The sequence below is a fragment of the Harpia harpyja genome, chromosome 18 (genome assembly GCF_026419915.1).
Source record: "Harpia harpyja isolate bHarHar1 chromosome 18, bHarHar1 primary haplotype, whole genome shotgun sequence".
NCBI lineage: Eukaryota > Metazoa > Chordata > Aves > Accipitriformes > Accipitridae > Harpia > Harpia harpyja.
This window is the reverse complement of record NC_068957.1, coordinates 10,193,542-10,219,687: the sequence shown is the minus strand read 5'-3', so window position 1 is coordinate 10,219,687 and position 26,146 is coordinate 10,193,542. Positions and strand designations below refer to the sequence as shown.

Here is a 26,146-nt window from a genome sequence, read left to right as displayed (position 1 = left end):
CCCCCCACCACCCCCCGCGCCGCGCCCCGTCACGTGACGCGGTCTTAGCGTTTACATTCGAAACGGACGCCCCCGCGCCTCCTCCCCCCTCCTCCCTCCCTCCCTCTCGCGCGCGCCGCCCGGCGGTGACCGTTTCGCTTTCATTTCCGGGCGGCCGAGGGCGAGGAGCGGCGGCGCGGAGCGTCCCCGCAGTGCTCCCCCGCCCCCCGCCGCGGCGGCCCTCCCCTCCGCCCCTCGCGCGGCCCCACCCCCTCGGGCTCGGAGTGAACCGAGATTCCCCTTCCCCTCCCCCGCCCCGGCACACACACACAGACACACACACCGCACACCCCCCTCCCTCCTCCTCCTCCTCCTCCTCCTCTTCCCCCTCCCGCGTCGAGAGAGAGAAAGGGCCGGGAGGAGGCGCCGGGCCTGGGTCTCCCGCACCGAGCCGCCGCGGCACAACATGGAGGAGCTGGTGGTGGAGGTGCGGGGCTCCAACGGGGCCTTCTACAAGGTACCGGGTGCTGGCGGCCGGGTCGGGCTGGGCCTCAGGGGAGGGAGTGGGGCCTGGGACGGGAGGAGGAGGAGGCGGCGGCGGTGGCGGCTCCTCCTCCCCGCTCTGAGGGAAAGCGGAGGCCGCGGGGCAGGAGGGAGAGGAGGAGGAGGAGGGAGAGCGGGGCAGGGGTGGAGGCCTCGGCGGGTCCCTCTCGGTGTCTGGGCAGGGCGAGCCGGGCCTCCGCGGGGAGAGGAGCCGGCGGCCGCCGCCCCGGGGCTGAGGGACCGGAGGCCTGATGAGGAGGCAGAGAGGGAAGCCGAGAGAGGGCCCCGGCGTCCGAGGAGGCCTTGGGCCTTCCCCCTATTGTGGGAAGGGGAGGCCCTCGCGCTGCCGGTGTGCGAGAGGAGGCGAGGAGAGCCCGGGGCCGCCTTCTCCTTGGCGCTGAAGCGAGGATCAGGGCTGGGGATGGGGCATTAATTGCTAAATCCTCAGCTTTTGTCGCTACTTAAGGAAAGTCTTTCTCGCTCTCTAGGTTTCCAGGAGAGCTGCACTGCTAGTGCACGGCGTTTAAGGCGGGGGGGGGGGGCTTGTTAAATACACGTTCATGATAAAGTGCTGTCGTGGATTCGTGCTCTTAATGCCATGGCAGGGTACGCTGCCTACTGGTATTAAAGAGAGCATTGCTTGACCAAATATATATGTGCTGAGTTGCTAACTCCATTTAATTATCAAATGTACTTCTTACTGAAACTACTTAATGGCATTCCGTGTTTGTTTCCAAGCCCTTGTGCTGGTGCTGAATAAATCCATCACTGAGCCTTGAACATATGTGCTGAGTACTTGATATTTTTATTAATACTGTATAGTGTTGCTGTGGCTTTGCGTGAGTGGGGTTGTATTAATCAGCGTATTAATAGGGTATAATTTGTGGATTTACCCTATTCACAGAAAAGTAAAATTTGGACACAGTGGGTTTGGGCCTGCTATCATTGACATGTTATCAACTTATCAGAAACAGCTATGGATTGGTTTCTGCAAGTCTACCACCGTTTAAATGTTCCTAGTACTTTAAAAATTGGGCCTAGTTATTGTGCGACATCCAATATTTATGTTAGTAATGAAGGAACAGGTAGAATTTCACGCTCTGATGTTAGTGTGGTAGCTCAGGTTGATATCCAAATGATACAGTTCCAACAGCTCTGAGTGTTTCTAAGAAAAAAAGATCTCTGAAAAGCTTATTTTTAAAATACATGTGATATTCTGAAAATAATTTTTTTTTTAAAGTATGTATGAAACAAGTCTGTAAATATGGTAAATAAGCATCCTGTGGGTTTGCAGTGTTGTAGCCAAAGTCTGGAATTAAATTATTTACACTTTCAAAAATCAGTTTTACATTTTTAAAGATACAGTATTTGCTCAGAAAGAAACAGAAGGTATAAATATGTTGCATAAGAGAACTTCTAATGAGGCTTTTATCAAATTATATGAGAGTATTTACACAATCATGCAAAATAGATGATGATAAAAATGACATTGGGTATTCTTTAGTGACAAATATTATCAAAGAAACCTGGCAGAATTGAAAGCTTCTGTAACTTTTTTTGGTTACATTCAGTTTTGACATCATGGGGTCCTGTACGCCTTTTGTCCATAACATACTGACATTTCTGGTTGTAGTTGAGGTGAAGATTTCATTTGAGCATATGTTCATGGGAGCTTATTAATCTTGATTTAGTGTATCCAAGTTATAACACAGGCGTTGCCTCCAAGTTGCATATTAGTTTGCCTTTTAACTTTTGGAAATCTAAACATAGGAATTTTTTTTGCCTCTTCTTAATCTCTAACCAAGAGGTCTTGGTTAATTTATGTAAGGGGACACATGGGGCATGCAGATTTATTGGTCTTCACCTGTATTACCTGTGTAGATGGAGCATCACACTTAAGATGAATGCAGCAACTTTTTTTTAAACTAAAAAAAGTTGTTTGTTTTTTTTTTTTTTTTAAAAACCCTCATGCAGTAATGTTCAATGTAAATCAGCAATTTTCCTCTAGCCTGAATTACTGGAATTTTTCAGGTACAATTTTTTCTTTTATTATAACGTCTGAGTATCACTCTGTTATTAAGTAATTTATCTAAATGTTTTCTTGTGAGTTTTATGCCCATCTTACAGAGGGGGAATTTGATTATAAAATGAATTGGTTGAGCCAGCATAAGAAGTGTGTGATGATGTCAAGTGCGGATTTAATTGCAAGGTGATTTTATTTCTTTTCATTTAAAAAGTTTCTTTAAACAGCCTCCTGAGAAATGTTTTACAACAGTAACCCTGCGAACAAACCAAAACCAAAACAATTCTATTATTCAGTCTAATGGTTTACTGATAACTTGTGATAATTTCATTGGCTTTGAATCATTCTGAAGATCTTCATCAGAATATGTAAATATTTTGGAAAAAAGATGCCTCTATCTTGATATTAAGACATGGAGGGGAGGAATATGAGGCTGCTAGAGTCATGAAGGGACTAAGTGGCACAAGTAGGCACCTAATTGCCACTTCAGCTTTTCATATCCTCCTTGTAGCTCTCTTTGAGGACCTTATAAATTCAAGTCCCTAAGCACTTATGTACCCAGCAGCATCTTGATCTTGACAGTACAAAACTGATGCCCAATTGTCACCTAAGCCCTACTGAGAGTAATAAACCAGTCTTAGCTTGTATTACCTGTGGGACTTGATCCAGAACGTATTCTGAGATACATGTAGAGGGATCATGTTCCACACAAAACACGGGATATGATTTGAGGATGCCTTCATACTCAACGGGAAGATTTGAATTAAAATTTCATACTGGTCAGGTGCACTACATTTCACAGAGTTCTGGAGTGTGTTGGTGTGATCGCTGTAGTGGAGACTAGTTCTTTCTGAATGGAATTAAAAGTATGGCTTGGTGAATGCTTTGTACTTCCATGAATTTTTTTTCCCCTTGGCTAAGATGAATTATTCCATGGAAAGTGCAGTGCAATCGATGAGCATGATTCAGGGATAATTGACAATCTAGTACCTAGAGACGCTAAGTCATGACTTAGTATGTTGTTGGGCCCAGAATCCTTGGAAAGAAAAGGTTAGAGTTCCTTATTTATTTTAAGAAGGCTGGTCCAACAAACCAGCAGGAATGTGAATCCTAAGGAGAGGGAACTGCCTTTTTGCAGCTCACAGCTAAGTAACTAAATCTTGAAGATGTGTGCGATTAGGGCATATCTTTTCACATCTTTTCTTGTATAGGTGTAGTAAATTGGGTTTTGAAGTTCTTACCTCATTCTCAGAGGACTAATAGACAGTCCTTTGTCTAATCTTTCCAGGACTAGCTTTAGATGTTATTTCCCTTTAAAAGGGGACATGCCGGATGCCTTTCCAGCATGGGATTGTTTTTTCTTTTCCAGTTTGGGAGTGATTCTCTCTTGTATCCTCTGCTAAAGATGGAAAGCATCCTGTTTGAGGCAGATAGTTTTGGAATGATGTTTGCTGTTAACATCTATATGTTGTCTGCAACCAATTTTTGCCACTTCTTGCTCTATAACCTTGTTAAAAATCTTCCACTTTTTATCCCAGTAGTTTCAGCACTTTGCCATTGTTTCCTTGGTTTTACAGATACTTCACATTTTTTCATTGAAGCTACAATTGACAAAATAATTCATCTTTCTTAGTTCTTTATTACTTCAGGTCTCACTATTAACAACTGTTCCTTTGGCCTCCTGTTGCAGTCCGTATCATTTTTTTCTTTTCTTTCACTATTCCATACAGACATACCCTCAGCAAATATCTCCAGTCTTCGTACATTCACAAGCCTGTCTACTCATTCCTTCTGAGGGTGATAGCCTGTACCCTTTTCCCTCGTTTGGTTACCATTTCTGTGACTATTCTTCTTTCCCTATTCTGTTCCTTTGTATGGCCTGCTTTTCTCAGATTTGATTAGCCATGTGAGTTCCCTTTTGACTTTCTCCTTCCAACAGGTATGAAATGTTACAGAACTGTTATGCAAACAGTAGATGCACATTTGTATCAACATAGCTTTTTTTTAAATCTTAAAAAGCATATTTTCCTGACTTTCACTCCTTACAGTTAATTATCCTCCTTTATTAAAATGGTTGACAATGCTCACATCTGATGATGTGAGCAGACTTTAAAAAAAGCAACAAAACTTCATGGCAGCTGGAGCCTTATTTGTTCCTTTGAAGTGTCTGTCATTCCATTTAGCACAAAAATAACAAATATAGTGTTGTTGCCAATAATTCTTATTTTGTATCAAATAATTTGTAAAATTTAGGCCTTATATTCAGCATGTAACCCTTCTTGGAATGTGAGTGCTCATGTGTTTGAGAAATGCCATGACATGTCAATGTTGGATTGTAAACTTTTTTACCTAATTATGTCTGAAGCACGGAGAGAAATGTTAATGGCTTACGTGACTGAAAGTCAAATCTGGTGTAGAAAATTTACCACATTTTTTTTTTCCCACATTAGAGAAGAAGACTCAACCTTAGGCATTGTAAAATGTGCTTCTGTTCACAGAAGTAAAAACAAACCTTTTTCACTGTTTCTGATTTCTTTGTGTACTCTGATTTGGTATCTCTGTTATTAGTGATAGTGATATCCCAGTTGCTGTAGTCTTTCACTGTCCTGTTCCCTCATTTTACTTCCATCTAGTTTTACTATGTTTTTAATGCTTTCAATCTGTATGTTCACATTCATCATAGCCAGTGTTCTGTCCCTTCTAAGGTGTGCATTTGAAACTCGCATATATGCATGCACCTTTATGTTTGAATTTCCATGCCCAACTTACATTCTTTATTTCAAAAAAAAAAAAAAAAAAGAATGCTTATGGTACTTTTCATAATACTTTGTGTGAAATCAGTACCTCTTCTCTGCCTTTACTGACATCTGGGACTGGCTTGTCCTGTGTCTATGAATTTGGCTTATGGTCTCATTTCTTTTTAGTATTGTATATAATTTTATACATATCACAGAATAAAGAAAACCAAACAGTTCTGATAAACTTTAATTTTAGTTTTCCAAAGGCATTAATGGTTAAGTGTTAATTTTTTTTTACAAAAACTTAGGAATGTTTCAAAACGTTTCTATTTGTACTTAGAAATGTACAGATATATAGTGCTGTAGAGTCCAAATACATTTTACTTACTATAGATCTGATTAAATATTTATATACCAGAGGAAAATTGACATAATGCTATGATACGGAATATGAAAAACTGATGAGTATTTCTGGAATTTTTCTGTGTCACAAGAAACTGAAGAACGAGGAAAACCACCTTTCTATGGGTAGGTGAGATCAGACAACCAAATATTCAGGCTGTTAATGTATTTGTCTGGTTAATTGGTTTTTTAAGCATAAATCTTACATGGAGGTAGGCAAGGCATCATCCACTTCGTAATTTAGCAAGGCTGGGAATTAAAAGGCAAACAACAGTGTTATGACATCAACTTTTTTGGCCAGGCTGGAGTGAAAACCACGTATTCCATCTGTTTCTGTGATTGAGCCTTCTGAACTTGGTATAAACTAAAGAAATTATGTCAGTTTTATAATTTTTACTAGTAACGTCTGTATTGATGCTATGACGTCTATGGTCAACAGTTATCCTTAATGTGCCTCGTTGAAGTTCCTTCGGGTTTCTGGGTTGTGACCAAAGCAATATTGAAGGCTGTTTAAGGAGAGCTTAAATGGGAGAGAATAGTTCAATACTTTTTCAACTAGCTATGTGTCCCCAAGTTTTACTTTTTCCAGATAATATAAGTACTAGACTGTTTAAAGGTCTCAGGCTAGTCTTCAACTTTATAACTTACATTTATTTGTGTCAGCATCTTGTTTACTTATTACTGGTAGGTTTTAGCATTATTACCACTAGTTATGTATATTGCTGTAGTCACTAGGATTCTAGTCAAGATGACTTGGATGTTATGAGCTCTGAGATCTGAATATGAGATGTAGTCTTGTTCTTTGCTGCTGTGCTTGTGTATTTTTCTGTCACTTCCTGTAACTTTTGGAGTGCTATTTAGAGCACCTTTTGGTGTTTTCATCACCATAGAGGGGATGACTTCTTCTCCAAAAGTGTCTTTTATAGCAGAAGTGATTTTTTTTTTGCTATTTTATGAATAAGAGAAAATTAAGTATCAACAAATTCTTCCTCAGGGCATTGTCTTGTGTTACTCTTAGCTGTTTTCCTCAAGGCTATTAAGTGTTCTTGGTGTCATTTGTGTTGGATTTGCTTTATAAAATAATCTCTGCTTTTGCATACTCAAGTGTTACTAATAATACTAAGTCCTAACCTTTTCTAGTCTGTGGTGTGAAGGAGTCATACCAAATATTTTGTAATGATTACAGCATTTTTCAGGTATTAAAGGCATCAATTTCTGCTACAGCTATAAGAATAGGTGCTTCAGAGTTGCACATGACAAACATTGGAAGAAACGTGGGTGGAGCCTTTGAAGGTGATGTGTGTAATGTTGCAAAGTGAGTCAGGACTACCATAGTATTTGTCAAGTGCATATCCAATTCTGGAATTTTCTTACAGAAGACACAACAATGTGAAACATTAGGTAAATGTTCAGTATCTGTAATGATCAACTGGGAGTTCTGTTGCTTCTTTATGTAAATAGCATTTCTCTACTACTATCAACATGATCTTGAGATGTGGTCTTAAATCTGCTTTGTATAATGTCATTAAAAAATATCAACTATGCTTGTAATCCCCTTGGAAGGAATATCTTGGAATTTTGAAATATGTAATTATGTAAATACTATTAGAGAGTGTTTTAAATGTCTTTTGGATGCTACCGATAAAACTTTCCGGTAACCTTATTCTTACAGTATTGAGAGGTGAGCAAGGTATAAAATCATTTTTTGCTATTGTCATTGTGGCTTTGCTTTGACTTCTATTAAAGGTGGCGTTAGTTATTTTCAGATTATTAACTGGCATTGCACTTTTTTCTTGTACTGATTGTCACTTGTGCACAGGTACTGCTTAATTTTAGTGTAACCAGTTCTTGGAGCTTTGTATCAGTCATCAGGTATTGCTATTCTTTGATACTGAGATACTGCTGTGACTTAGGAAATACTTTGGAATGCTTTATAAAGGAAAAATATCAGAAGAATTTTTTAAAACCATTTAGATTCCATATGAGAACGAAACTCTTACCACCTTGTAAGAGATAAGAGCTGTTCTTGTCTTGGAAACTTGAAATGTGAAGAGAATAAAATGTTCCACAGTTCATTAACTAATTCTTCAGAAACGGTAGTTACTGCTAAATTATTTTCAATTTATTGAGAATTTTTCAGTCTACTAAAATGGATCTCCATTGGTGGAACAAACTTTTAGGGTCAGTCTTGCTCAGGGGCTCTTATCTACCTACCTTGCAAGGATATACTATATATGGATAAATATTAGTGGAATGCTCAGCACTTCACCAATGTTTATCTGTTTCAGAAGTTTGTAGAGATGTTTAAAAAGAAACAAACAAAAAAATCTTAATCCCTGGTTGCCCTGTGATCTCCATTATTTGAGGCTATGAAAAATATTTTCATTGGTAAATCCCAAAGTTCTTTGAGTATTGATCTTGCTGTTCTGTAGATGGGGGGGGGGGGGGGCGGGGCACATTTGGGCTTAAAGCTGAAAATTATTCAAACATCAGTCAGTTCAGTACATAAGGTAGGAAGAGCCCTCTCAGTGCTGAATCTTAGTTCTGTACTCTGCTTTGTGGTTGTATGGGAGTCTTAGCACAACTGCTACTCATGCCCCCAGAAAAAAAGTGAAGGAAGGCTGCAGGGCTTTTATCTTAAGTTTGTGCACTATGGAAGTTAAGCGTGATGAAGTAAATAAGGGGGAAACTGTGCTGAAATGGATATAAATGAGTTTTGCTAGTGTGGTATTCAAACTTACCTTGAGGTAAAAGAAGAGACAGGATTTTTTTTTAAGGAGTACTGACGTGGTTTAATTTCTACACCTGTCAAAATACACAAAACGTGATTATAAAATCAAACATTTTAAACTTTAGTTATAAAACTATTCAGAATGATCTTGTCAGTTGTTAGTAATCTCTCCTATTACTCCTAAAAAGTATGAAGAATGCATGTGTAGCTCGGGCATTCTGTCTGTGTATCAGTACGTTGGCAGTCATGAACCCAAGGAGGTTATCAGCTTTCAGTGTGTGTTTTATATTAGTCTATTGCAAAAATAAAAAGGCTGACTTGAAAGCATACTTACATTTTGAGTTTCATCAATATCTGTGAGAGGAAGGCATTGTATGGGTGTAAAATTACTTTTTAAAATATCCATAAGCATACCATAATTATACTTTTTTTTATATACACAGGCATTTGTAAAGGATGTGCATGAAGATTCTATAACAGTTGCATTTGAAAACAAGTAAGTGTATTGCTGATGTTATACCTGCAAATGATATGGAGTATCAACCTTGCATTTGATTAACCTAAACATAACAGTGTAGAGTAGCATCCCTTAGATACTCCAAGCTTGCTGCTAGCATGTTTTAGAATTATGTTTGATATTTACTATGTTGTGACATTTCTGTATAAATGCTTTTAATTGTTTAAATATTTTTAAAATACGAAACTAGAGTAATGTGGGTTTTATTGGGAAGATAAGCATGTTGTTATTCAATTTACATGATGGCAACTCATGTTTGAGTAAGTCAGCAGTGGTACCATGCCTGCCTCTTTCTCATGTGAATGTCTTACTTTAGATTTAGCAGATTACATTATTACAAAATTTATTTTTTAGATAAGTGATAAATACCAGTTTTCTAAGCTAGAAATGAAATTATGTTCCTTTCCCATCATTTAAGGGCATAAAAAGTTAACCTTTCATTATACCACTTAGTTCAGGTTTCATTGCTTCAGGAGGGAAATAACACACTCTAAATAGAATAAAAACTGCTGCTGGAAGATTTCAAAACAGTGCAGGTAGCATTAGGGATTCATTTAAGATGCTTAATGGTCACTTAGGTGTGTTTCTTATTATATATACATTGGATCACATTACCTTTAATACATATATGCACAAAAGCTCCACAAAATTTAAAAATGTAAAATTAATGGATTGAAAATATTTCTGATTTCTATTTACAAAGAAGGTCAAAATGTTTAGGCCATTCACTGTATTTTTATTTGTAGCTGGCAACCAGAGAGACAAATACCATTCCATGATGTGAGGTTTCCGCCACCTGCAGGCTATAATAAAGATATAAATGAAAGTGATGAAGTAGAGGTATGTATGCTCCATTAACAACATTTCCTTTGGGAAGTGAGAGGACTGGGGAAGAAAAATGTCAGCCAAGCTAGTGGAAGGTTTTCTTCCATGTTATATGCTGTCGCCTTTTTTGATTCCAATTACTACATAAAATACAATGTCAAGCATGTCATGAAAAAGAGATTTTTGACAGTTATAAACCATACGACTATTTTGGAATTCCATGTACCATGACCTCCATGCTGATGTACAAACATGATCAGTGTTTCTTTGATTACAGATCAGTTCTTTATCAGAACTGAATTAATCTAGAAATAGATGCTGGACTGTAGTTCTTCAGCTGTAAGTTAATAATGCCTATATTACCAAAACTTCAATCTGAATGAGATAATTTGCATTATGTATGTCTGTACATAAAATGTAAAAATAGATGTGTATATGTAAATATTTATTTATGTGTAGAGGGAGACTGGCTTTAATATAGCATGTTCCTAAAACTTCCTTATTTTATGACATTAATTTTTGTAATTACTTTAAAAAAAGAGAACTTTTAAGATTTGCATTTTGCTTGCATGCTTTTTAAGTTTATTTTGATTTGAAATATAAGAAAATGGCAAAAATTCTTGGGTGTGGATGTGGCCAATATCACATATGTGCTAAAGAAGTGTAGGTATGTATCCTTTCCCTTCCACCCACTGGTGGGACCTCATCAGACCTACACACAATTAGAAATACTGTTGATTAAATATTAACAGATGTAAAAGGCTGAATTATCTCTCTTCTGACTGTATGCAAGACTGAAGCAACTAATGCCAGTAGATTGGGTACAATATTATTTATCTGTACAATCTTATATACATAATTTTATATCCTACCTGTGTTTGTGATAGACATTTCAGCTGTTACATGGTTGCTACATAGTGCTTAGGTGAGAGAATTTATGTGCCAATATAGTTTGCTGGATTTTGTTCCTGTAGCAGAGTTCCTGATTGTATTACTTAGTCAGCTTTTGTGATGTCTTAAGAATGCTACAGATACATAATGTACGTATTTTGTTTAGGTTTATTCCAGGGCAAATGAAAAAGAACCCTGCTGTTGGTGGTTGGCTAAAGTGAGAATGATAAAGGGTGAGGTAGGAATATGCATATATACATATATATATATATATCTTTTATATTTATTTATACTTTATTTTTTAATTATTATTATTTTGATGTGCATGGTGTTTTTAACTTGTCCCTCTTCATTTTCAAAGAGCTTCTTGATTAGGACTGTTGCAATTACCATTAACCTTAACCTGAAAAGTTCAAATTTGACTTGTACAGTTAACAAAAGTGCCTTTCACTTAATAGTGTAGTGCTTACTCTTGTGAAATGTGTGGCTTGGATGATTTTATTATTTTTATATCAGTTCTACGTAATAGAATATGCAGCCTGTGATGCTACATACAACGAAATTGTCACAATTGAGCGTTTGAGATCTGTGAACCCCAATAAACCCGCAACAAAAGATACTTTTCATAAAATCAAACTGGCAGTTCCTGAAGATTTAAGGCAAATGTAAGTACAAGTGTTTCTTTATAACTTGTTTCAAAATGTGGGTAACTTCTTGAGCCTGAGACAAGGAGGGGTAAAAACGCTTTTTACTGCTCTAAATTAACTTTAAAAATTTGCATATAAGAATGTAGAAAATACAAATGTGGACATGCTTATACTTCAGAAATAGAAAAGGTGATATTTGAAATGCAGTTTAGTCCTGGAGGAGGAAATAATTTCTTCAAGGTTTTAAGGACTGTGTGCAGTATAGATTAAGATTTTTATTCTTACAGCTGTTCCAGGATGTGCACAGATTAATCTGAATTCATTCTTTGTCAACTTTATTGATAACTGTCAAGTGGTCACTCTTTCATTGATAGAGTATCTGCCAATCTATGCAAGTTGGTATTTAATGACCTGCCTTAGAAAATCCTGCCTTATATTGTAGGGCATAAGGCATTTTGATGATGGTTGTGGGAATAGTTGCGCAATAAGCAAACCTCCCATAGTATGATACAGAAACAGTTTTCTCCTAGAACACTGACATGTTGTTCTTGTGTAAATGTAGCTCTAAAACTCAGTCTAATACTGACTCCAGCTTCAGATCAACTTCTGCTTTTTTGAGATACATGTTGTTGCCTCAATGTGGAATAAGCTATAAATTCAGGTTAAACTAAGAATTTCTGCAGTTAGGGTTATAGTACACAAGTTCACTAAGTAGCAAGTGGGCAGAAGGAGCCTCGAGAAGCAAAATACAGCATGAGATGAGCATAAGATCATTAGAATGCTGCAGTGGTTACACTGAAGTCACACATACTGGTTCGTGGTGTGTTTGAAATTTTGGACTTGCTGATTGTAACGATTATAGCTTTTTAATGTAGTTTTGCTTAACTGGTTTGTCATTTCATGGATGTACATACAGAAAATCTTTGAAGTATTTCTAATCCTACTAATGTGAAAACAAATGAAAGAAAAATGAGTAAAATAAATAACAGAATAAAATAACACCTGCCTTAAAAGGGTGAACTTGGATATATTTATTTAGATTCTTTGTATTAAGAAATTAATCTTTTTGGCTGTGAACCATAAATGCAGCAGTTATTTTTAACTTTGTAGCATTTTTATTCCTAGGTGTGCCAAAGAATCTGCACATAAGGACTTCAAAAAGGCGGTTGGAGCTTTTTCTGTAACCTATGATTCTGAAAACCACCAGCTTATTATTTTGGTAAGTACAAATGTCTAACCCTACTATTGGCAGTTGTTTGTTTCAAAAGTTCATGTGTAAACCACTGTTTTCTTTATTAATAATTTAGTCAATCAATGATGTAACAACAAAGCGGGCAAATATGCTGATCGATATGCACTTTCGAAGTCTTCGTACCAAGTTATCCCTGATACTGAGAAATGAAGAAGCTAGCAAGCAGCTGGAGGTATGTTGTTTGTTCTCCCTGAAGTAATTTGAGTTAAAAAAAAAAAAGCCCCTCATGCATTTCTTAGCTGGTAGGACTTGCATTGGGGTGAAAGTAATTATTATGTACTGATACTATTCTTGGTGTTAAAAAGAGGCAGATGGAGATGCAACCCAACAAAGAAGTTTACTGTTGAAGAGCCTGTTCTTGCAAAGACTCATTTTTATCCAATCCCATTTTATTCAGCAGGATTTTGTGTGGGATTAAATGCAAATAGATATATATATACACACACACACACACGTACACATAGATTTCTTTCATAGTTTGAAGCATAAAATAATTAGCCATTGTTGCATGAATAGTGCCACATATTTGATAGCTTTGAATTACTGTTTTTAAAAATAGATGGGAGTGAATATGGCATGATGCTGAGATGGACTAGGACTGGATCTTGCAAAACAAGACAGTGAAAATGAGAGATAGAAGGGGTGAAACTGATGTTGGTAGGATGTACGAAGGGATGGGTTTGTCTATAGATAAAATGTTAGGAAATCATCTTACAGTAGATACAGCTTCTGATATTCCTGTGACTGGAGAGTGGGTGTTGACTGGCAAGAAGCTTGACTCATACTTGTCCATGGGAGAGAGAGGGGGGGAAGAGAGAGAGGAAAAAAGAGTAGGCTAGGAAATAAGGGGATCTTTATACAGTAGAATTAACATTTCTTCATGGTTTTTTCTCTTATCTACAAATCAGAAAAAATAGCAACATTTCTGAAAACTTCTTTTTAGAGTCACTGTCAAGTACTAGAAGTACCAATTCAGTTTTACATGGGTGTATACCAGCTCTGATACTTTAGAGCCAGGTTTCATTCCCCCCCAACCCAAGGGTTACATCTGTTTGGGTTTAGCTTGAAGTGGGATGCGGCGTAGTAGTTCCAACCTCTTGGATCCAGTAGGTGTACTGACTGTTAGAAGAAGTTCTGTCTTCTGTTCTCTTTTTAGTCTCTTGATTTCTGTATTTCGCAGCTGTAATCCAAGTTTGTTTGGGTCTTGATTTTTCTCAAGACCAAGAAAGGACCAGTTTCTACTCATTGGTGTTTCTTCTTGAGCACCCCACTGTAGCTCTTCAGTAATCCATTCTTCTCAGTCTTCCTCCAGAACTGACAATTGTGTGGGCAGTTTACCTCTTGAAGTGCAAAGTATTATTTTGGAGGTGGGAAGAACAACAGCCTCTATAGAGCTAATTCTCTTTACATGCCCCCACAAATGCATGCACCAACAGCTGTTGTCATTGATTCCTTTCCCAAACTAATCTTGGATTTTTGCTGTCATTGTAAGGCTGAACTTTTTTGCTGCTGTGAAGGACTCGAACTTGGATTTTGTTCTCACTAGGAAACCATTACTGGACTTTACTTTCTACCTGAGCAGTACTTAAGTGAAGGTTGTAAGATAAATATATACAGTTATAATTTGTGTGACAAAAGTTGGCTGGTATTTTTCATGTTGGCATTTGTGTTTCCAGCACTTGCAAGAAATATAACATCAATTTCAACCAAACCTGAAAAGAAAAGCTTCAGATAGTAGAAATCATACTCATGATTTCTGTTAAGACTGACATACAAACAGACTGCATGTGTCCATCTGCAGAAGAAATATTTAGTGAACACTTCGGGCTTTACTGCATTATTATTAATAGCTCATTGTTTCCATCAAACTCTTTTCTGGGTCTTATACTCTCTGAACATTAAATGTCTGCCACTTTTTTTTTCTTCTAGCACTTTTACCTTTCCTGCTTTCTATGCCATAATCACTAGACCAGCTTCTTTTTTGTGTGTGTTTTTCTTTCCATTTGTTGTATATTGTACCTTCCTTCTTTTCTGCATATTAGCTTCTTGACTTACATGGCTCTACTTCTCAAATGTGGTTCTTAGAGCATCAAGTAAAATAACCAATTACTTCTTTGTTTGCGTTTTTTTCCCAGTAGGTGTTGCTTAGTTGTTATTTTGACATACTAAAGAGCCTGAATTTACAACTGTACTTTTTAATCTTGTTTGTATTTTATTTCATCTAAATGCAGTTCAATTGTGGCCTCTAAGTAGGTATTAATACATTATTTGCATAGTTGTTTCTTACTAATTTATTGGAGGGAAGTAGAATACAGAATTTCCTATGTTTAAATAAAATACATCTTGTAATACATAATTTACAGAAAAGCTAATGATATTTTAGTACAAGCAATGTAACTACAGTTTGACTGTCATAGCCAAGGTCCCCAGGGATGATGTAGCTTCATCTTTTCTACATATTGTAGATAGTTAACAACTGATCATTGACTTGATCATCCTGTTCTCTACTCTCATGTGGTGGTCTGTAACAGATGTCAACTAGTAAATAGGCATTTGGATTATCTGTTAGAATGTAGATCTGTGAGCATTTAAAATAATATTTGCTTTCTGAGTTTTCTGTAATCCAGTTATTAAAGTGCTTGATAGAGCTCTCTGTATGTAGTATTTCATGACACTTGAATACTTATACCACTATCTACTGTAGCCACTTCTCTGTGACAGTGATTTAGCACAGGATATTTATCAACAGCTTTAAGCAGGAGCAGGTCAGGTGACAATAACAGTTTAGTTGGGACAGAGTAGGGCTTACTGTGGACACGTTCTTGATGTTTTCTCAACCTCTGTAGGGTCTCATTGCTGAGGTTAAACTGCTAATTTGAAGTGTGCTTGTATATGTCTTCACAGTAGTTACAGCTTTGATTGCGATGCAAAAACATGTATAGGATTATATATCTTGGCTCTGGAAAGATAGTATAAAGCTTTATCTTTTCTATTCCTTGCAAAACACTTTTCATTTTACTTAATAGATTATCACAGTTGGAAATCCTCTGTCTTCCCTCAATGCATTAAACTGTTGTTACTTTCCTGTGTTCTGTTCTGCTCAGATGTTTGTGGATAGTGTCCACATTTTTGTATAGGAATTTTACTCACTATGGTAAATAATGACTTTTTTACATATTTTGTCTTTGCTCTTCTCTGTAGATTTAAGTACTATAAATTCCTTTAATTGTACGACAACTTCATTATCATAAACAATATATATTTTGTTCTGCATGTTTATATGTTACTGATTTCTCTCCATATGTTTCTTTTGGTTCTCAGGGTGACCAAACTTAGTGATCTTCCTGCTTCATATAGCACAAGAATCCTATAAGAAAACTATCTGGTTTTTTGAAAGTGTGAAGAGGCTGTGTAGGAGAAACTTATCAGTCATTGTTTTAGTCTTTTTAAACATGTGGTTTTGTTTTTGAAAAAAATGTGCCCACTTAACTTTAACAGTTTCCCCACTTGCTTGCTGGGTTCTGAACTGCATGCCATTCATCATTTCCCAAGTGTTTTTCCTTGCACTCATGAGGTCTGTTCATGCTAATAATCTGAGCCACCTGGGATTGACAGACACTGTTCATATCAATGCAGGATTGTATGGGTGTTGATGAAATCTAGGTTTCCTGCATGTTTGAGTATTTTCAGCACTGTCGAACTCCACAGTGTGCTACAAGATACTTCTCAAAAGCTTCTCCCTGTTCCCAGCTCTCTTCTGCATGCTTGCTCTGTGGTGGAAGCTTTATAGAATTCACAAAATATTGAAACTGTATTTTACATATGGGCATGTATATGCATACTTTTGCATCAAGTCAGAGCTCGCTAACATAGTTCTCTTGGAAGCTCAGGACTGCTTTAGGAAACTGTATGCTATGGTCATTGGAGTTACAGTTTGGGGTTTTTTTCCCTGTTTGGTATATTTTTGCAAGATTTATCCAGGTTTCTAGTGATACTTTTTCAGTTATTTTGAAATAACTGTTCCAGATCCAAAAGTTGGTTAGTTTTTTCGTGGGTTTTCTTTTTCTTTTTTGGTATCTTATTTCACATAGGAGACCTTCATTAAGATTCTGTAAGCCATTTTGTATTGTTTGGTTCTACCATAGCAGTTGCGTACAAAGGTGATGAGAGTTGCAAAACAGTAACCAGGTGTTTAATTCGAGGGTAACTGAGCCTCAAACATGTGATTGAAAGTAATTTTAATAGTGTAGTCTTTAGTCATTGTTACAACCCTGCTGAAGCAAGGAATTTTGTCTTGATAGCACCTGACAATCTCAAGTTCTCTGGTTGGCCCTTCTGTCTTGGTAGAAATGCCATTCCTGGATGAAATTCTTAACTTGTTCTCTGAATTCAAGCAATGTATTGCAGTTATACCTTAGTTTTGTGTTGTCTTGCATAGGCACAGATTCTTCATTTCATTTTAAGTGCAGTAGATACCTGTAGTTGCTGTTTTCTGTATAATTTTTGTGTCCAGTGGTTGAGTTATTGCTGGTTTTGACAACCTACTGAAATGGGTGCAGTTTTTTTTCTCAGAAATAATAGGGTTTGCTTTAATAATCAACACAGCTCCTATTTTACTAACTTACATGAATGCTGTCTTACCTAGTAACACTTGATAGCTATAGATATTCTGTGGTAATTTAAAATATAGAAGTGTCAACACAGCTAGAGGCTAGCCTTATCTTAATATTTAAAAGGTGATATTAGGATTCTTCAGTGTTTTTTGAAGTGAAAATAAGTGCGTTAAAAGAAACTGTTAAAATAAAAAGTAGGCTAAGTACCGGATTAAAGAATCGGCTCTAAATTTGTTGTTTTCTCTCTGTGGTGTACTAAAAATCAAAGTAAGCTAACATTTTTTCTTTAGAGTTCTAGACAACTTGCATCAAGATTTCATGAACAGTTTGTTGTACGTGAAGACCTAATGGGTTTGGCCATTGGCACTCATGGTGCTAATATTCAGCAAGCCAGAAAAGTCCCTGGGGTGACTGCTATTGATCTTGATGAAGATACTTGCACATTCCATATTTACGGAGAGGTAAGTTCCCTTCTTTAGCCTTTCAGGAGAAAAAAAAAAAAAAGTTGGGAAAACAGATCTCATTTCTCTCATACATTGATCTATTTTTAGGATCAAGATGCAGTGAAAAAGGCAAGAAGTTACCTTGAATTTGCTGAAGATGTCATACAAGTCCCAAGAAATTTAGTAGGTATGTCGATTGTGGAGGCTAACTCTGTGGTAGTAAGGAAAAATGCCTTCTGGGAACTGCGTTTTACTTTTAGAAGGGTGGCAGGATAGAAGTTTGAAGAAGTTGTCTTTGTGAAAGGGTTCTAGGTGGTACAAAGCCTTGAGGTTTGGTGCTTTTTTGTTTTGCTTTCCAGTTCCATGCAGAATTTTTACAGATACATTTACCTTCAGTACATTGTAAGAAATTATCTCCTGGTTTGCAGTTCAGGGATATCTTAAACTAGAAGCAATGTGCTGATGTTTAAATACGAAGTAGAATAGCTTCTGGACTGAGCCAAAGCATTAAATCACTTCCTTCAAAGATGTCCAGAGATTAGTTCAGCTATGTGATAGATGAATCTGCAGGCTCATATTTTCCTAGTATATTTTGAATCATTTCTTTGACTTGTATTTGTCTCTTTTTCCTGTCCTTTTACATCTGAAACACAGGTTGTTCAGAAGCAGCACTGTGGGATGCTAGTTAAGGTACCCAATGATCAAGAAAATGCCCCAAAGACAATCTAATAGATTTCCATTAACAAACACCCTAAAAAAGTCCTCAAGATTGCATGCTGCCCTGGGGGGGTGGAGGGGGGGTGGGTGTCTTTTAATGAGCTTTTGATGCTACAAAGCAACGTAAAAATACATGGCTTAATTCAGTAGGTAAGAACAGGAAAAATCCTACATGCTATAACATACTTCTAAAAGCAAATATTTTAATAGGTTGTCAAGCAGTATATGAAAACTGGTGTTGAAGCAGTGTGAAATTCTGCAATGGGACAAATACTGACAAATGTGGCACCTCAGCTCTGGAACTGATTTAAAAACAGTAGTTTTCCCTTCCCCACTCCCTCCTGATTCTACTGGTAATAAGTAAAAATGATAAGCTGCCATCATTATTTTAACTTGAGGTTTTAATTTGTTTATGTTTTCTGTTTAGAACTTTGCAATTATTTCTCTTTTGGCAGTTTTTCATTTCTACTCTGCTTCTTGGCCTTGATCCTTTAGAATATAAAATTCCTTTAGAATATAAAATTGGCTGAACCGTATGTTATATCCAAAATAAGCTATGTTTGATAACTAGCTTTTCTAAATTTCTAATAATTTGCCAGAAAACTAAATAATTTATTTTTTAAAAAGGCAGAAAGCTTTTTTCCTTTTACATTATTGATATGCTGAATTTTATCTAAAGAAAATGCAAACATCTGGCTTTTTCTACTTAATTATCCTTTTAAAAATTTCAAACCAAACGAAAATAAAACAACAACAAAAAAACCCCACCCAAGATGTTGCTTTTTTTTTTTAAAGGCTGTATGGAAGTTTATAACCTGAAACATAGGTTAAAAATATAAGCATACAGTCCTTAATTGTTTTTAAAGATTTTTATGTATGTTGCTGAATTCTAACTAAAAACAAATATTTAAAAATATGTATTTTTTCATTGGGACAACTGATGTATGGCTCTTTTTTTCTCTTGTTTTTTCTTTTTTTTTTCTTTGGTTTACTTGACTTTTTTTAATCACTACCAAGGCTTTTTCACATTTATTAGTAAGCTGTTATATTTGCCAGTGGTGTGTAATGGAATAAAGTACTCAGAAGAAGCTTTTGACTCTCAGAGCAGCCTTTGTCATCAAGGAAGAACTTATTGGCCATCTTCTGTCATGTTTTCTAGAAATACATAGGATTTAAATAATCATGGTAGAAAAATTGAAATACAAACCCGAAAATTTATTTAGCTTTGAACAATAGGAACAAAGTCCTATGTGATTAAAAGTGGGTTTTAATTTGCTCTTCATGGATTAATTGTATTAGCACAACAATAGCTTGTCGTGCACTCAGTGTTTTTTGCCCTCATTTCAGTGATGTGCCTGTGAAAAAGATTACATTGCAAGTTTTCCCACAGTTTCGTTAAATAAAATATTTCTGTTACATGCAAAAACTATCTTTTACATCACTCTCAAGCTTTTCTTTAATACTATGATATGGCCTTTCCTCATTACCTCCGAAGTAGCTCAGTGTTCTGTCAATTTTCAGACAGCAAGTTGTTTTGCTGAGGTTGGAGAGAACTAAAGTTTTCATTTTCATTGTCTCAGATTAGAATGTCTGGTTCCTAAGATAAATGTGTGCATTACTGGCATTAGTGTAATTTATTTCCATTTTTATCTTTTTAATGAATTATAAACTCTTTTCAAATATCTCTTAAAAAGCTCAGTTTCAGAGAAGAGAACTTTACATCTGGCTCAAACAGTATCTTCAGTAGCATCAGAAAACTTCATCAACTAAAATTTTTGTGAAAGAACTAGAAGTTTTGCTTTGTTCTCTACCCCAAAGGTAGCTACAGCAAACGTTAGGGCTTTTTAAAAGGGTTTTTTGGTTTTGGTGTTTTGGTTGGTTTGGGGGTTTTTTGATGCAACCGGCAATGTTTGTTTGTAAATCACTGAAGTTACTTTAAACCTACCAAAGCAAAGCCAAATAAGCATGCAAAATACTGAATATTTCTGTAATTGAGATGTGTAATTTCAAATAATTTTATGCAAAGGGAAGGCATTTGTGATTTAATTTCCTTTGGTCTCTTATAGGAACTTTGAAAAAGAAGGAAACTCAGTGACAAACTTTATTATGAAAGTACCTCTCTTCCTCTGTGTGGCAGTGGTTGCCTTGGAATGTTACCAAAGTTAACACTCCAAGCTTACTTAGTTCATGCCTTGTTAACTGAATCTTTGTTGTGGAGTATTAAGTCGTTTTTGACAAGTTCTTGCACTGGTACTAAATACTCTTGTTTAATTAAAGTATAGTAATACTGTCAGGTTTGGGGGAAAACCCTAAAGGTGCAATGTTCTGTATGTTCTCTCTGTAGGAAAAGTAATAGGAAAAAATGGAAAACTGATTCAGGAGATAGTGGACAAATCTGGTGTTGTAAGAGTGAGAATTGAGGCTGAAAATGATAAAAATATTCCACAAGAAGAGGTATGTTTTCAGTTAATGTGACTTCTGTATGTGTTAATTGGTGGTTATATTTTACCCAATGATAAAATAAATTCTTCCTTATATTTGTAGTGGTAAGGTAAAGTTTTGATTAATATGTGTTTTTTCTGATGGAATCTATATTTCCCTATTAATGCTGAGGGGCATTTTTATATAAATTTGGCTTGCATATTTGTGTTTGAAAAACACTGTGAAATTTTTTGGTGATATATCTTCTTAGAGATTTCATTTTATTCCTGTTCGAAGCAGTGACTCTGTTTTGCAGCACTTGCTAAGCTGTAAATCAGTATATGTGAAACTTACTGTTTTCATTCATTATTTTGCTTTGAGTTTGATCTCTAAAGGTTTTACCTGGTTTAAATTTTTATTAGTAATTTCTTACATTGTAATGAAAACCTTGTGCTTTATGTATAAACCTCTCTTAAATATTACCCAAATTCACAATAGCCTGTAAATCATAACCTAAAGAAAAAACAAGCATGAACAATGTGAAACTCCAGGTTTGCGCAGGAAGGATATCAGCGTTGTTAAGGGCCTTAATGAAGTCTAGAACTTTGTAATTTGAAGCACTTTTATGTGGGGTTGTGTTGAGGGGAAAGGTTGCAGGTTTGCAAGGAAAGCTTCAGACATGAAGCTTTTAACATCTCAAGGTAAAAAGATTCCCTGCAATTTCAAATGTGAAATGTGCTTAAAGAAAACTGAACTGTCTTTAATTTACCTGGAAGTCTAAATATGTACCAGGTAAGGAACCTTTGCTACTTTGAATAAGGTATGAAATACATTTCTGGAACTCTTATGTTCTTGCTTAAGTAGTTATTTCACCTTTTGTATTATCACTGTAAAACTATTACTGAAGACCCATAATCCAATTTCCATCTTTCTGTAAATGGTGGCTAAGCAATTAAGTAATTTTTTTTACTACTTTACTAGTTTTACATCTATTTGAAAAGGTAAAATTGTCAGTGTTTAGATTTAAAGGATTCACTTCTATGTCATATTTCATTTCTAATGATAAATTTTTGCAGCATAGAATTCTTGAACTAGCTTAATAAGCAAGAGGGTGCTATTATTGCTGCAGGCTAAAACTTTCAACATTTTTAATGTCAGCATACAGAATAATAGAAGGGTAAAAGAGCAAGTAGTCATGGCTACAATTAGTATGTCAGGTTTTCTTCTTTTCTTCTAGCTTGAAAAAGCTTATTTGTTGATGCTCTTCAATCCAAAATGCAGCTTTTAAAGATTAACTTGAAAGCTTTTTTTACCTGCCAAGCTCTGCATTCATACCTCTGTTTTACCTGTTAATGACATTGCTAACACTGGCATTGCTTACAGTGCTTCATGTGTTAGTTGTGTCATATCAGGAGCAACACAGAAACCTGAGATCAAATCTTGGCAGGTAAGAGTTAGTTCTTGTAAGTTTATTTGTATTTCATATTTGAAATAAATGTGCATTAATCTTCCCAGCCCTTCTTTTTGCAAAGAACAATAGTTCACTTTTAAGTTTTAATACAGGGTTCCTTTTCTTGTGACTGAGATGTTAGAATACTGCCCATAAATTTCAGGTGCAATTTCATAACTCCCATAATCTTATAACAGGTTCTTTAGGCTTTTCATCTTTTCAAAATGAGATAGGTACTGTTTGTTACAGTAGTATATATTATTTTTATCTGTAAATTTCTTAGCACATAAGGTCTGCTCAGTATTCACCATTGAAACTAAGTTGAAGATGGTACTTTTGCTTTGAAGACAGAAATAAGGTTCAATAAATAAGCACTTCGATGCTTTTGCATGGCTAAAATTGCTTGACATTGTTACCAGCTCATATTCGTAATACTTGGCATTGCTACACCTAGAATCCACTGCTAAAAGCAACAAGCCATTTCCTTAAATGCCTCTTTAAGTCAGTTGTCTTGTGGTCTTTTAATAATAGATATTATGTGCTAGTTAATGCCAGTTTAGTAGAAATTTCATTGTTTATCAGGTGGTATTAAATATTTATGAAACTTAAAATACCCCAAATAATAAAACACTTCAGTCAAAGATGCCCGCGGCTAAAGGCTTTCTAATGCTCATGAAAGCTAGCGCTAGCATTGAGACTTCTTAGGATTAGAGGATTGTGTAATTTTTTTTCCTTGTTATTTAATGCAAATGTGTAAGATCTAACAAAAGTTGTTTGTATGTAAAAGAAAAAAAAAAACCACATAAACAAACAAACAAAACCCCAGAAAGCATAAACTATAGACTTCCCACTCTTAGGGAACCTCAGCATACTGCGCGTGTATTATTTAAGACATTTGTGTCTACAATCATTTCACTTTTGCAAAAAAACCCCTCCTTTGAAATGCAGTCCTGTAAAGGGTATGTGTACAGTGAAAATTAAAGGTGTTTTTAGAGGTCGTGAAGAGATAACTAAAACAAAATTTAAATTAATTCAGTTGGTGTAGCCAGGGTCTGGCACAGGTTTCAGCAGCTGAGTGTCTATGAGACTTTCAGGTTGACTGCAGTCCAGAGTGAAGCTTATACTGCCATGCTGAGGCTGCAGCTGTTACAAGAGTCAAGTAGTTTAAAGCTATAGCTCAATTGGGTCTGTGTAGGCTGCAATCACACCTCTGAAATGCTGCATAGACCTATTTTAGTGTCAGGAGTTTTGGTGTGGAAGTAATCCTTGTATCTGCTGAAGTTTAGTTGTTTTCAGCACTCAGGGGGCCCTTATAGGTAGATTTCTTAGCCTGCTTTGGCTGCCTAAGTTAGTCTCTAGATATTTTATCTCCAAGTGTCATAATTTGAGGCATTAGGATTTCCAGCTTTACATTTTTGAGGTATTTGTTGAATCACTGAAATAATAATTCTTGAAAGGTAAAGGAAATGTAAGTTAGCAATCGTTACCTGAAATACTAACTCTATTTCTTGAATATTTTTTTGTTTGCCTTTTAAAAATTGAGAGGTCCTTAAGAAGCATCAAGTTTTGTTTTATGACTTGGTGTTAATTTGATTTACTTTTCGAAAAAGTTCAAAGGCTTCTTTAATGACGTGTAGCCTAAAAGAACCTGGTGTGAGAGAGTAGATGTGATCAGCAAAGGTGGTATTAATTTTGAAGGGAGGAAACATGAAGTGTTTTGAATTGACTTTTTTTACTTTTTCAGAAAAATAAATGTTGGCATTGTGATGCATATGATAAAAGCTCTTTGCATAAAGGGAATTAGTCTACATGATCTAGTTAACATCAAAATATACTGTTGTCTCATTTTTTTTATTTATGCTTATCCATGTTGTAAAAATTGTTTTCAAGTTTTACAGTAAAAATGTTTGGTTCTCTTCAGTATTTGATGCCTAATCAATAACCATAGGACTATTGTTACTGTGTTTTAGGGAATGGTACCGTTTGTGTTTGTGGGAACCAAGGATAGCATCACTAATGCAACTGTTCTTCTGGATTATCATCTTAATTATTTAAAGGTGAGGAAAATGATACTGCTCTACTACTGAAATTTTTCTATCAATACTTAAGATGGTAACAATAACATGATGATCAAAATCTGTTTGGGCCCCGAAGGCTGTTGAAAAATTAGTGTTGGAACACATTTTCAGTCTAAAAAGGCTTCTTGTAAAAGCCATGTTTTATTAAAAGAATCATTTATCTGAACGATGGGATGAAAAATATTTTTTTTCGGAATGCAAAATACAAAGGAATAAGAAAAAATAAAAAAATTGATCTCAAAAAATGCTGACAACTTTATATACAAGGAATAGTCAGTCCCTTGTGCAACTGCAAAGCAAGCAGCATTCTGTGCAGAGACCTTGTATACAGTGGGCATTTTATTCTAAAACCCTAAACTGCTTGGCATCTGTTCTTTAAAATTCTATCAACCAAAAGCCTACCTGGTTATTGTATTCTGGATTTCCCTTCCTAAGGACCCTCTGTCACTAGTTTAAAGATATCTGTCTTCCATATGTGATTCTAAGTGTTTATTTTTCTGTAGTTAATTGACATTTCATACTTGAGGAGGTTTTGTAGGCAATTCAGCTTTATATGTTGTGTTTGCCTTTTGGCTGTGTAACTTCTCCAGTAGTCTGCAGTGCTTGTTGTCTTTTTGTATAGGGAGCAAAAAATATCCCACATTATTGCTCATAGTTACTTTTGCTTATGGCTATTATGGCCAGGTGCTCAATCTTTGATGGCAGGGACAGATGCTAACAGTAGGGACTGCTTTGAGTTCATTTAGTTAAATACATTCTTGCATCTCTTTTGAAACCTCCAGACCATTCATAATTTGATACATGTTCAGTCTGTGCAGTAGCTATCATTGAATCTTCTAGAATGCTAAAATTTCTGTATATAGCTAAAAAACTTCCCAGTGCAGGTATCAGAGGAGTTAGAAGAAGAAACAACTTCTGTTCCCTTACTTACCTGCTTGATAACTATACCTTTTAATCCTGCTTGTGGAGCACTTGGGTTTATCAGTGTTTTGGAGCAGAGATATAGCTGCTCTGCAGCTGTCAGGTAGTAGAGGCAGAGAAGGACCGTGTGAAAACAAGTACTAAAAATCAAGCTCCTTTCTTGCATGCTAACTATTATTTCAGAAGGTATTTCTGGTTTAACTTCTTTGGTAGCCTTAAATGGGTACTTGCATGTTAGTCAGTACTTAAATGGGTACTAACATGTGAGTGTAAAGTGTTTAACAGCCCAGCAATTTTTTTTAGATTCTTCAGTTCATTGTCAATTAGGGTCACTTTCTCTTAGTACTGTCCTCCTTTCTGAACCAAAGGGCACATACAACAGTGTCTGTATAGCAACTAGAGGATAGATTCTTATCTTGGAGATTTTGATCTTGGCCTTCTCATCCCATTTAACATACACACACAAAACATTGTCATCTTAGTGGTCTGTTGCCTTGTGGTTCAGCTTCAGAATAATGTCTTCCAGTTCACCGACAAGAAGTGGAACTGACTTGTTCCTTTAAGGTCTTCTGTGTTTCTGTGCCTCCAGGCAAAGTTTATTACGGAAACTTTTTGTAAAAGATACACAATAGGGCATGAACATCAAATGTACTGTATCAACTCAAAGTAGTGAATTTCTCTATAAAAGAAGAAAGCAGACTTGGCTGGACTGACTGTTACGTAGTGAATGTTCAAGATCCTGAGAGGAACAAGGAAGACTAATACCAGGATCACAGCCCCAGACTTCAGGAGAGCGGACTTTGGCCTGTTCAGGGATCGGCTTGGAAGAATCTCATGGGCTGCATTCCTGGAAAGAAAACAGGTCCAGGAGAGCTGGCTGATATTTAAAGAATCGGGTTCTCCAGGCTCAAGAATAGTCTATCTTGATATGCAGGCAGTCACACAAAAGTAACAG

At 36.3% G+C, this 26,146-nt stretch overlaps 1 protein-coding gene across 4 annotated transcripts in view; it reads left to right on the top strand.

The window, feature by feature from the left end:
• The first annotated feature begins 273 nt into the window (after nucleotides 1-273).
• The window catches only part of FMR1 (fragile X messenger ribonucleoprotein 1), a 34,239-nt gene continuing 8,366 nt past the window's right edge, over nucleotides 274-26,146 (top strand). For 2 of the 4 annotated variants that reach the window (XM_052813269.1, XM_052813270.1), the window contains exons 1-11: nucleotides 297-496; nucleotides 8,860-8,912; nucleotides 9,680-9,773; nucleotides 10,816-10,887; nucleotides 11,166-11,314; nucleotides 12,422-12,515; nucleotides 12,604-12,720; nucleotides 17,452-17,622; nucleotides 17,713-17,791; nucleotides 20,666-20,775; nucleotides 24,163-24,249. In XM_052813269.1, coding sequence (XP_052669229.1) covers nucleotides 446-496; nucleotides 8,860-8,912; nucleotides 9,680-9,773; nucleotides 10,816-10,887; nucleotides 11,166-11,314; nucleotides 12,422-12,515; nucleotides 12,604-12,720; nucleotides 17,452-17,622; nucleotides 17,713-17,791; nucleotides 20,666-20,775; nucleotides 24,163-24,249 — 1,077 coding nt within the window. In that variant the 5' untranslated portion in view covers nucleotides 297-445. Of the gene's footprint in view, nucleotides 497-6,897; nucleotides 7,087-8,859; nucleotides 8,913-9,679; nucleotides 9,774-10,815; nucleotides 10,888-11,165; nucleotides 11,315-12,421; nucleotides 12,516-12,603; nucleotides 12,721-17,451; nucleotides 17,623-17,712; nucleotides 17,792-20,665; nucleotides 20,776-24,162; nucleotides 24,250-26,146 lie in introns of those variants that run through there. The other 2 variants (XM_052813271.1, XM_052813272.1) reach the window with 2 other exon arrangements.